The sequence below is a fragment of the Wasmannia auropunctata genome, unplaced genomic scaffold, assembly GCF_000956235.1.
Source record: "Wasmannia auropunctata unplaced genomic scaffold, wasmannia.A_1.0 LD335973.1, whole genome shotgun sequence".
NCBI classification, from domain to species: Eukaryota; Metazoa; Arthropoda; class Insecta; order Hymenoptera; family Formicidae; genus Wasmannia; species Wasmannia auropunctata.
In genome coordinates, this window is record NW_012026917.1 from 837,979 (window position 1) to 850,262 (window position 12,284).

General features: G+C 28.3%; 2 protein-coding genes across 2 annotated transcripts; both read right to left on the reverse strand.

The window, feature by feature from the left end:
• Positions 1–1,548: 1,548 nt before the first annotated feature.
• LOC105454894 (facilitated trehalose transporter Tret1-like) lies at positions 1,549–5,813 on the reverse strand. The gene is made up of 7 exons (XM_011697845.1): positions 5,726–5,813; positions 5,353–5,488; positions 4,789–4,959; positions 3,955–4,103; positions 3,090–3,625; positions 2,073–2,208; positions 1,549–1,857 (listed from the first exon to the last, which is right to left on the reverse strand). The coding sequence occupies exons 1-7, from the start codon at positions 5,786–5,788 to the stop codon at positions 1,549–1,551; spliced, it is 1,500 nt and encodes a 499-aa protein (XP_011696147.1). The 5' UTR covers positions 5,789–5,813.
• Positions 5,814–8,192: 2,379 nt separating this feature from the next.
• On the reverse strand, positions 8,193–11,831 carry LOC105454898 (facilitated trehalose transporter Tret1-like). The gene is made up of 7 exons (XM_011697849.1): positions 11,790–11,831; positions 11,379–11,526; positions 10,878–11,048; positions 10,214–10,362; positions 9,227–9,753; positions 8,716–8,851; positions 8,193–8,519 (listed from the first exon to the last, which is right to left on the reverse strand). Exons 1-7 carry the CDS (start codon positions 11,829–11,831, stop codon positions 8,193–8,195), a joined length of 1,500 nt encoding a protein of 499 aa, XP_011696151.1.
• Positions 11,832–12,284: the final 453 nt, after the last annotated feature.

Below are 12,284 nucleotides of genomic sequence, written 5' to 3' on the forward strand. Positions count from 1 at the left end.
AATTATTTCAGTTGAAATTTTTAAAGCTGACAACTTATAAAACTTAGTTGATTCGCTACTCGTGTACACATTCAAATTAATCAGATTAAATAACTAACCCAAATAATCAAATGGTGAAAAAATTTTGCATATAATTTATTATTAAATTTTGTCGGCAGAATATCAGCAGAAATAAATAAATCTAAATTAGAGAAATGTAATGGCAGATTAAATGCAAAAATCGAACATAATTTATTTTTTTTTAATTTGAAAATATAATTAAATGAATTTTACGAAATGACAAATTTACTCTGTTTCTACTGACATCCAAATTATGTGGGCAGACTGTGTTGATAGAACATAAGCTTAATAGAAATGATGCCAATTTATTGCAATATTCTGCCCCGATCAAATAGCAAATTAAGAGCGTGATACTAATTTTGTTTATTGAGTAAGTTAAATAATTTAATTAGTGATTTTCTTCTTTCACCACAGCAAAATAATTATGCAGCGAAAAAGTGACGAACATGTTTCTAATCTAAATTTTATTCCTTCAAGATGTTACGCAACACTAATAATGAAATAAGTATCTTTATTGTATTATAGCTGCGATTATATACTTTGTTACAGGACAAAGGGAATATTGTATTTGAAAAATAATTATACAAAATAGAGATTTAAATAAAATCTGTAATTTTAATTTCTATTGACCAATTGATCTTTAACAGACCTAAAAAAACAAAATTATAAAAAAATTACTTTGTAAACGTATACCATATTAAAAAAAGCAATCTTTGTTTAAATTTGAGAAAGAATTTTGATTATTATACTAGTAGAATATTTAAAAATATAAATTAATACGTAATTCTTTATAAATATTTAGCAGCATTCTGATAACTGAAATATAATGTATATCATCATGCGGGGATTTTAGCCTTACTCTATCACGCAAATATGGGTTGATAGAAGTTGGATAGGATATGATAAAAAAGCTAAATGTAGTATGGATAGGAATAGGGTTTGGACATGGTTCCTCGGACATAGGAGGTGAGGAAATCCAAGAGCTCGCATGGGTCAGGGTCGCTAGTCCTGAAGCAGATTACTTTTCCGCCGGGATCGCGGTGAAGCATCTACTCGCTACCCGTGTATGTGTATGTATATGTACCACACACACACACACACACACACACATATATATATATTATTATACATATTTGTTATCAGAATGCGTAATATATTCAATCAATAGCGGACTCATGTTAGTCATTATTCTCATGTCTCGATTGTAATATATCCTCAAAGCATGTGTAGTTCTTTTTATTTATTCTAGAAAACAATTATTAGTATTCTAATATCTTCATGAGTTCCGATGTTAAGATTAATGCTGATTATTAATTTCCCAAAGAAATACTTATTTTGCAATTTACATCAGAGGTCAGAGACGCGTTTACATCATTTATAATTTCTCACACTTTTTATATCGAATTGCATTAATTGCCTCAACGATAATTGCCAGCAACATTTTACCGTCCGCTTGCTTCACCCGTTTATTATGCATCTTCAATTTTCCTAAATGTTTCGGCATTCTATCGGCAATGTGCCCCTAAACTCTTCTTCTATCTGTGTTTTCGTCTTTCCTCGTGTCTCCGGCAACGCAATCGTTACAAAAAGAGTAGCTACGATAGATGTTATGCAGTAGGAGTAAATGAGAGCATTTCTGTTTTGCGTTACAATTATTGGATACAATTGTAGGACCGCATAGCCGTACAAAATGGAGCTCAAGGAAGTAAGCTGTCCGATACCGCTTACGTACTGTGTGGGATAAACTTCCGGAATCATCGACCAAGGAATCGAATTAAATCCGAATGCTGCAAATGCCTGCAATTTATAGATTAATATAGTGAACATTATAGCTAGTTATAGTAAATATTGTAAACATCAGATTTTTTTCTCAAAATTCTTTCAAGAAGCTAAAGTTTATATTGAATTTAAAATTATGTTGAAGTTATTATCATAATACTAATTTATTAAAACAAAATTGTAACTATTTGACAAGACACTACGAAATGTTCTTGCAAATATTATTTTCTTACCACATAGAAGAGGATGCAAACGAGGGGTACAGTCGCAACGTCAGTGTTCTCGAAAAATTGCAGGTACACTGATAAGGCGGTCAAAAAGATTGACATACCAACACCTGACACAATCGAAATGGGTCGACGGCCAATTCTAAAATTTCGAAGTTTATCATAGAAGTTTCTCGGAACGTTATTAATTTGAACCAATATATTGTAACAAGTGTTCCGCATAAGCATTATATTTCAGTAGTAGGACAGATTAATAACAAAGTTTTTGGTATAAAAAATGTTAGAATTACAATAGCTATTTATAGTTTAAAGCGAGAAGAATTTCATATTGCGTTCATTTGCGTTTTATAATTACAATTACCGTTTTGCCATATTTATTATTAATAATTCTTTGCGCAGCTAATATTAATTTTTTACTTCTAAATTTATGGACACACATATTATATATATATATATATATATATATATATATATATATATATATACATATATATATTGTGTAACTTTGTAATCGTGAACTTACAAAGAACACAAAAGATGAGGCGTCAGTAACGCTGCTTGTAGTGCCTATCCGAAAACGTAAGATACAAAAAAAAGTATACATGATTAACAAAAGAAAACTTAAAATTGAACAGAGAAACTTGTGCGCGAGCTCTCGAAACAAAGCGTACACAGAAGAATGCAAAATAGAGTAAAATTCGATAAAATCAGATGCGAGGCCGAATGGCGAGAATGGAAAGAAAGCTACCATTCGCTGGATACAATAAAGTTTATAAAGGCCGTGGCGCAAAAAGAGGCCAAGAAGGAGGAGGAGGAGGAGGAAAAGCGGGTGAAAAAAAAAACGAATTAAAATATTTGGCAGCGGCGTAAGAGAAAGAAAACTTGAATTTGAAGGAGTGATGCAGCGGAAAGGATAAGACGTCATGATATCGGGTATCAGGGGTGACATATATTACGTAGATAAATAATAATTTATATCGCATAATGATTGTAGGCCATGTACAGGGCAACAATGATAATTACCTCGAACTACAGCACATACAGATCACATTTCCTACCAGTTGAATTATTCCTACTATGACAGTGACAAAGTAGGGATCTATTATGATGTTGACTGCCGAGACTATATCGACGGTATAAAATAAAATCACATATGCCCCACTAAACTTTTGTAAAAAAAAGTAGACATTCAGTATTACAAACGGTTTCCACACTTCTGGTAAAAGGAATGTTCTTCGGATACTCTTTAACATGCTCCATGCATTCAAATGAAACGACCATTGTCCGGTCTTTTTACTCGTGGAAGTGTCTATTTGACAATTCCAAGATATTTCTAAATTGTTTCTCAATTCGATATATTTTATCAGTTCAGCAAACTCTTTCTGGAACTCTATCGTTTCGTGATGCAGACCGCGTATATGAAGTAAAGCTGTTTTAGCTTCTTCCTTCCGGCCTTTCAAGAGCAACCACCCAGGACTCTCGTGGATGAAAAAAATATTACATAGCACAAATAATATTGAAGGTATGATAAAAAATGCTGCTATTAATCTCCAATTGTCCTAAAATAATATAAATTTTTAAATAAGATCTAAAATAAGATCTAAATGTAAATTAAATATATTATGTGTATATATATGTATATTTCATTAATATATATTACATATGTATATGTATGTACATACATATGAATATATAGAAATTAAAGTAACTATCTTACGTTTTATTTATATGTATAGATAATTTTGTATATTTATAAGATCAAATGTAGCAACCGATTTTTATGCACAAAAAAATTTTTTTTTAAATTTTAATTATTTAGTTTCGTTATTAAAGGTATCGTAATTTTCTTATTAATACAAAATTATTTCAAACAACTTAATGCTCTTGCCTGTATAACAAATCCTAGAAGGTAAACAATCAAAAGTCCAAAGTTTGCCGCTACAATTGGAATAATCGTAACGACTGTTCTCCATGACACTATAGAGATTTCTGCTAAATAAACTATAAAGGAAGGTATGGCAATACCACAAGCAATTCCTGAAAATTTCCAAAGACTTCCTAATTGATACGGATTGTTCTTATTTGCCTTGTTATTAAGCAAATAGCCAGTTTAGAGAAGAATCTGTTTTCTTTTTTACATAAATGAAAATTGCGTAGTTTGTAAAAGACGCTTGCATTTTGTATCTATGCCAACAATTTAATCAATCAACAAACAACTTTATGGGATAATACACAAGTATAAGTTATTGTATATCCAAGTCGTTTATAGTTAAAAATGATAAATTTAGAAAAAATTTTCCGACACATGCATTCTTAGAATTATAATTTAGTATCAATTTGCATGATTTACATACTTTCTCATGCATTGTGGTTAATTAGTTAATTATTTACTGAATTATCGAAACGATTGAAATTGCATCTTAACTTTTATACGTTCAAAACTGATTAGCGTTCTATAAGATGTAATATCAGGATACAAATTTTGCATCAATTTATAACTTGGACAATTATTTTCTTATTAGAAAATTAAATTATTTATAATTTATATATCAAGACATTTGAAATTGCATCTCAGTCTTTATATCTTTGAAACTGTTTGATGAAAAGTAAGTTTCTGTTAAATATATCGCTTTTCGATAAAAAAAATACGGGCGTGTTAATCAAAGATATGAAATGACATAATAAAGAAAAGAATCTGATTTTGATTTGACGAATATCTTACCCGTTAGCGATCTGCCCACAAAGAGCTGTATCACATTATAACTACTCGCAATCAAAATCCATCCCAAAGAAAAAATAATACCACATATCATCATGGTACTTCGTCTTCCATAGTTCATTATAATAAGACCAACAATACTACCGATGATGTCGGAGATGTTTATAATGGAAACTAGAGTCAAAAATATTTTCAATATTATAAATAAGTGTATTTTACAAAACAAATATTTTTTAATATTTTATAATAATATTTTATTATTTGAATTATGTATATGACTCTATCTCTTATTTTCTTTATTTTGTGTATATACATATAATATAAATGTATATACATATAATATAAATTTTTGCAACATGTACAAAATAAAAAGAATCTAGAAAAATTTTGTATTATTATTATCATTATCAGCAATTAAGAATCTTAAATACTGAATGTTGTAATAACTACTTAATAACAGTTATTAATATAAATAAGTATATTTTGTAACGGCAAATAATATACGTTTCTATCAAAACATTAATTATAATGACTATTATTAAAAACACTTTTATTAAAAACGTTTACCGAAAAAAGGTATCTCCATTGCATTTAAAGTTATTGAGGATGTGTTACTAGTTAATACTGGAAGTGTTACGGCTGAGTATCCTATAACGGCTCCTGTACTAATAAAAACTAGCGTGCAAATACAAGCGTAGAATATCTGCAACAGAATATGCACAGGAAGTAGATAATAAATATAATATTATCATAGTATTCATTTTCATTGTGTTAAAATCAACTCTGTTTTTTATATGAGTAGCATAAATTCACAGCCATTTTCAAAAAATTTTTTCACAAAACCGTCTCGTATATATTTTGTCATAAACAACATTAAGTATAGATTATTTCATATCTTCTTCTTATTAAATATATTTAAATAATAATCTAAATATCATACCAAAAGAAGCACTTGTTTTCGCACATGCAATTGTGAGCACATATTTAATATCATCGCTTTCATCGAGTCTTATTATATTGTTACTAGTTGCGCTTGAACTAACCCACTTTTATGTATATATATATATATATATATATATATATATATGTTTTACGTGCACGTGGCTATTTAACTTGTTGCATTATATAATGTTACGCTTAGTGGGATCATAACACAGACTAATGATTTATTGGACAATGGATGACAGCACATTATGAATAAATTGTGGTTTAAAGTTGCATTTAAGATAAATGTGAAACTACCATTAATAAACGCAACTGCAAAACTTTCCTATTGTGTTAGAATACAATTATTCACTTGTAACAGCATTCATTTGAAAATTTAACAGTTTGGCACAGTGATTAACACGTCTATCTTATTAAGCCAATTTCTGCTGACCTTTTAATTAAAAATACAGGATCAGCTTAAAACTTTCAACAAGTCTTGCTATACTGTTGCAAGTTGCGCTTAAACTGATCCACTTTTTAAACTGATCCACATGTCTGACGTGTGCGTTGCTTAACTTGTCGAACATATTCTGCTATCGACACGTTACGTGTATTGTTGCACGATGTGCTAAAAGTTGAGACCACCGACTTGTTCATGGTCGACCAATATTATTACAAAAATAATTATGTGAAAATTCAAGAAACGTATCGCGTGACTAAGTGCCCTGTTATTTATAATATTTATTGCACCGATAACAGGGAGAATTTGTCGCATAATAAAGCATCAATAATAATATCAATAATAATATTAATAATACATTTACTTGTACTTTTAAAATATCTTATATCGAATTCGTCATTCCCGCATTTTGTGCCAAAAAGTACAAGTACGGGAATCTCTGAGATCCCTGACAGTAAAAAAAAAAATAGTTTACTCAGATTCCAGATGTGGAAGTGCTCCGTTCGTTTCGAAAAGAAAATTGCATATATATATATATAAGCGATTAAAAAATTTTTATTTGAAAATTGTCGAAAGAAAGAAATGGTTGTGCTATACCACATTTTTTGCACATGTCTAACGGTTATTTTTAACTTCATTTTATCAAGTAAAAAAACGCCGCGCGATAAATTCCCTATCGATGTGCATTGCCACACACCTAGGTTGTTGAAATAAGTTAAGACCATTCACTTGTCTACCAATACTATTGCAGACATAATTATGCGATAGTTCAAATAGCTTATTGTGCGATAAAGTATATATATACACTTTTAATTACAGAACTTAATGTACTGATAACGTAAGAATTTGTGAACAATAATGCATCACTAAATAATATAGAAACTTATAATTTTCAAAAATTTTTATATAAATATTCTTATGGAAAATAATATGAAAAGAACAATTGCGTGTAGTTAGTGAATTATAATATTATTCAATATCTGACGAATGCAAGTGTTATTCATAAATCGACAAATACATTTCAAATCTTATAAACATGTGTCTTGTTTGCTGCGCGCATATACCAATCAAGTCATATACCAGTCAAGTGGTTAAACTAGTAATAACTTTGCTTATTGACTAAATTATAGCTTAGTTAATAATTTTTTTACAGCGAAATGATTAAAAACAAATACATAAGTATCTTAAGATTCACCTTTTTTTAAAACTATATATAAATTATGTATTAATATGTATATATATATATATATACATATTAATACAATAGAGATATTTATTTCATTATTAGTATAACGCGAAAAAGAAAAATTTAATTTAAAAAAATGGTGAATCTTAAGATATACTTATGTATTAGTTCTATATATATATATATATATATATACATATATATATATATATATAATATGTATATACTGTATACATGCTACTATAGCTATACAGATGGAAAGAATATTATAATTAGATAATAATTATACAAAATAAATATCAAAATAAAACTATAAAATTTAAATAACTATAATTATAGTTTTCTTATTAAATACCTCATTTTTAACAGACTCAGAGAAAAATATTCAAAAATCTATTTTCTAAAATATAAGAAAATAACTTGAATTTTTAAAAAGAGAATATAATTCCAATATTAAACCGACAAATTATTTAAAGATATTAATTAATATATAATTCTTTATAAATAATTGCGTTTTTATAACATATAATAAATGTATATACATATAACTACGTAACTTGTTCAGTGGGTAGCGGTTGCATTAATTTTCGCTTATATATTGGTTATATTTTTGTAATATACTTTGAACTAATTTTTTTTTCTACAATTCTGGAACATACAGATTCAGTAAATAATTGAATTTTCATCAGCACTAATAAAGATTGACGGTAATCATTTATTTCTCCAAAAAAATATCTGTTTCGCAATTAATGCATTCATATTACATATTTGTTAAATTATGAAATTACTTTATATCAAATTGCACAAATTGCTTCAGCAAAGGGTTGCATACGTTTAGCATGCATCTTCAATTTTTTTAAAAGTTTCATTTATCTTCAACTTGTCCTTAAAGGCTTCTTCTATTTGTGTTTTCGTTTTTCCCAGTGTCTCCGGTAACGTAATCGTTAGAAAAACAGTAGCTATGATAGCTATTACGCAGTAAAAATAAATAGTAGCATTTCTATCATGCGTTACCATCGTTGGGTATAATTGTACGATTACAAAACTGCTCAACAGAGAGATAGCATTGGTAATTTGTCCCAAAACGTTTACATACTTGCTGGGATACAGTTCCGGAATCATTGCCAAAGGCATCGAAAAAAATCCGAATGCACCAAAACCCTGTGATTCATAAATTAATTGTAAACTATATTACTAATTGTATTAAAAATATATCGATCTTTTTCAAAAAGCTAATGTTTATAATTCAATCTACATTAGATTTAGACTTCTGTCAAAATCATGATAACATTTCCTTAAAGTATAATTATGATAACTATTGGACACGAATATATTTATGAAAATAATATTTTCTTACCACATATAAGAGAAAGCAAACGAGGGGAACAACCGTAATGCCAGTAGTCTCAAAAAATTGCAGGTAGATTGCTAATGCGCCCAAAGAGATAGATATACCAGTACCGGACACAATAGAAATTATTCGACGACCGATTCTAGTGGAATTTCAAAATGATAGAAGTATCTTACAAAACATTACTATACACATTATAATATAAAATATATCAAACAATATATTATAACGAGTGTGACAAGCGTTTTAATAGCGCGGTATAGATAAATCTCAATAAAAGTCTTGATATAAAAAATATCACAGCAGCTCTTTAAAGCGATCAAATATGGATAATAAATTTGGGCTGATTAGTAATCCTAATAGAATGATTATCGATTTGTCATAGATTATTAACAATTCTTGAGGAAATTAATATTGATTTTTTATGTTTTATGTGTAGATGTATTGCATTGATATATATGTATAATAATTTATATTGTATTTGATTGCGGAATATAGAGCGAACAAAAATAAATACCTCTTGCTGAAGCATGCAGCAATCATGTTGCCTATCACTTGGATTGTCCCTACTATGACGGTGATGAGGAAGGGGTCTATTGTGATTTTGAGCCTGGTAATAATATCGACGGTGTAATATATAATCACGTACAGCCCACAAAACTTTTGAAAAAGTAAATAAAGATTTAGTATCACAAAAGGCTTCCACACTTCTGGTAAAACGATCATTCTTCGGATTTTCGTCAGCATGCCCCACACGTTACGATTAAGAAACGATCTCCATCCGAATTCTTTAGTTGATGAGGAATCTATTTGACAATTTTGAGATATTGACAGCTCAATATAGTTCACCATTTTAGAAAACTCTTCTTGGAACTCAATCGTTTCCTGATGCAAACCGCGAATACGAAGTAGAGCGATCTTAGCTTTCTCCTTTTGGCCCTTTAAAAGCAACCACTCAGGACTCTCGCAGATAAAAAAGATATTGCATAGCACAAATAATATCGAAGGAATGCTGAAAACAGCTGCCATCAATCTCCAATTATTCTGAAATAATAAACACGTCTTAAATAAAACCTAAATATAAATTTTTATGCATATACATATATTTTTTTGTTTTGGAGGAAAGGAATTCTTATAAGAAAATGCTGTTAGCAAAAATATTAAATTGCTTGTTAATTTATTTACAGTATAATCCGATTTCATGTAAAAAACTATGTTTTAAGACCGACAGAAAGTGGAACGCGCAGTTGTGTGTGACTGCAGAATATTGTAACAATAAAATTATTATATACGCACCACATTCGTATCGGCCTGCATTAGGCATTGCGCTTTATTACGTCTGATAAATTGTTATATTAATGGTAAGATTAAAAAATCGATTTAAATAACCAAATAAAATTTTGTATTACATAAAATGTGATGTATTTAATTTAAATTTCGTCTTATTATCAATGATCTTAATGATCTTATTCTCTTATAATAAAAAATCAACATAATGCCTTACCTCTATGACATACCCTAGAAGGTAAACGACTAGAATTCCGATGGTAAGAGCTACATTCGGAGTAACCGTAATGACTTCCCTCCATGAAGGTATAGAAATTTCTGCCAAATAAATTCCAACGGAAGTTGTGCATAAACCATAGCCAAATCCTACAAATTTTTAAAAGTAATCCTTATAAATGAATGTTTACGTTTGTTTCGTCATAAAATAATCAACCAGTTTTAAGAAGATCCCGTTTCTCATCAATAAATAAAACGTCAACAAAATACGCGCTTGTATACTTTGTACTCATATTAATAAATCAATTAATTAACAAATATTTTTCAAAAGCACAACAATTGTACGCGGAAAATGTACCGTTATTTTATAAATAATTATTTTACAATTAATAATAATAATTTGAGTAATAAATTCCCGACAGGCATAATTTTTCGGAATGTAATTTTGCACTAATTCACGATTTACTTATTTTTTATTTATATTATATACAATAATTATTTAATTAATAATTTTGCAAACTAATGTTGCAATTCAATTCTTATACTTTTTAAGTATTTAATAAAAAATACTTTTTTTGTTCAGGCATCGCAATTAGTAAGAACCATGTGAACATGTATCATGAATTAAGAAAAAAAATTTGCTTTTGATTTGGCGAATTGCTCACCTGTTAGTATCCTACCGACAAAGAGTTGTATTACATTATAACTAGTCGCCATCAAGATCCATCCCAAAGAAAAGATAACACCGCACACTATCATTGTACGTCGTCTCCCATAATTCATCATAATAATGCTTAGGAAGCAACCAATTGTTATGATGATAGATAATATAGATACTATTAATATAGATAATATAGATAATATAGATAGATAATATAGATAAAAATTGTTCCAGTATTATGTGGAAATAGATTTTGCGAGCAATATTTTTCAATACTTTATTAAAAAAGAGCAGGTATTGATGTTTTATACCACTTTTAATCCAATTTATATTTTCACAATAACTTTAATAATCAATATTTAAATTGGGAACAATTATATATTCGCCAAATTATTGTTCAATCGATTTAAAGTTATGAAATGTTTTCTAACTGGAACGTTATTTATAAAAATATAATGGCAAAGAATAATAGAGGCAAATAATATTTAATTTTTTTAACAAATACCGAATAAAGATGATTCCATTGTGTTTAAAGTTATTGTATTATCCGTTATAGATGTGTTATCCGTTAGTATAGGAAGCACTACGGAGGAATACCCTACAGTAGCTCCTGCACTAATTAACACCAAGTTGCAAACAATAGTGTAAAGAAACTGCGAAAGATTAAATACGCAGAAATTAGACGTTAAATATAATATTATACCTTTTAGTTTTATTATATTACAACCAACGGTATGCTTTTTCTTATTTAAAGTTTTAGAAGTCTAAACACTCAAAAATTTTTTATGAATTTTTTTATGAAATAAATTTTCAAAATTTATTTCATAAAAATTTTATTGTGAACCACATTAATTATATTATTTATTACCTTCCTTCTTATTATTAAATAATAAAATGTGTACAAATAATTGATTACCAAAAGAAGAACATCTTTTTGCACTTTTAATTGTAGATTCATTCTTGCAATTGCCGTTATCACTCTCGAAAATATAGTGAAAAACACAAAATGTTTTTAGATTATCTATTTCAGTCACAAAGATTATAATGGCATTATTATTTGAATACAAACAAATTTGTTACATAATCCTTGACAGCTCACTTTGAATAATAATTGTAATTAAAAGTTGCATTTAAAGTCAAAATAAAACTATCACTAATAGTTTAAATGTAAAATTTTTTGAAATATTAATATGATTATAAATATTAATAAATATTAATAAAATAATTTACTATAACGGTATACTTAAAAAATACTTGAAGTTATTATATAAAACGTATATTTAATATATCCGTTTCGTTAAACAATTTTCGGCCGATCTTCTAATTAAAAACAGGAGATTATTAAATTTTCACGCAAACTTGTTGAATCAAGGGAAGTAGTACTTGAACTGAGCATGTTTTTCACGTATGT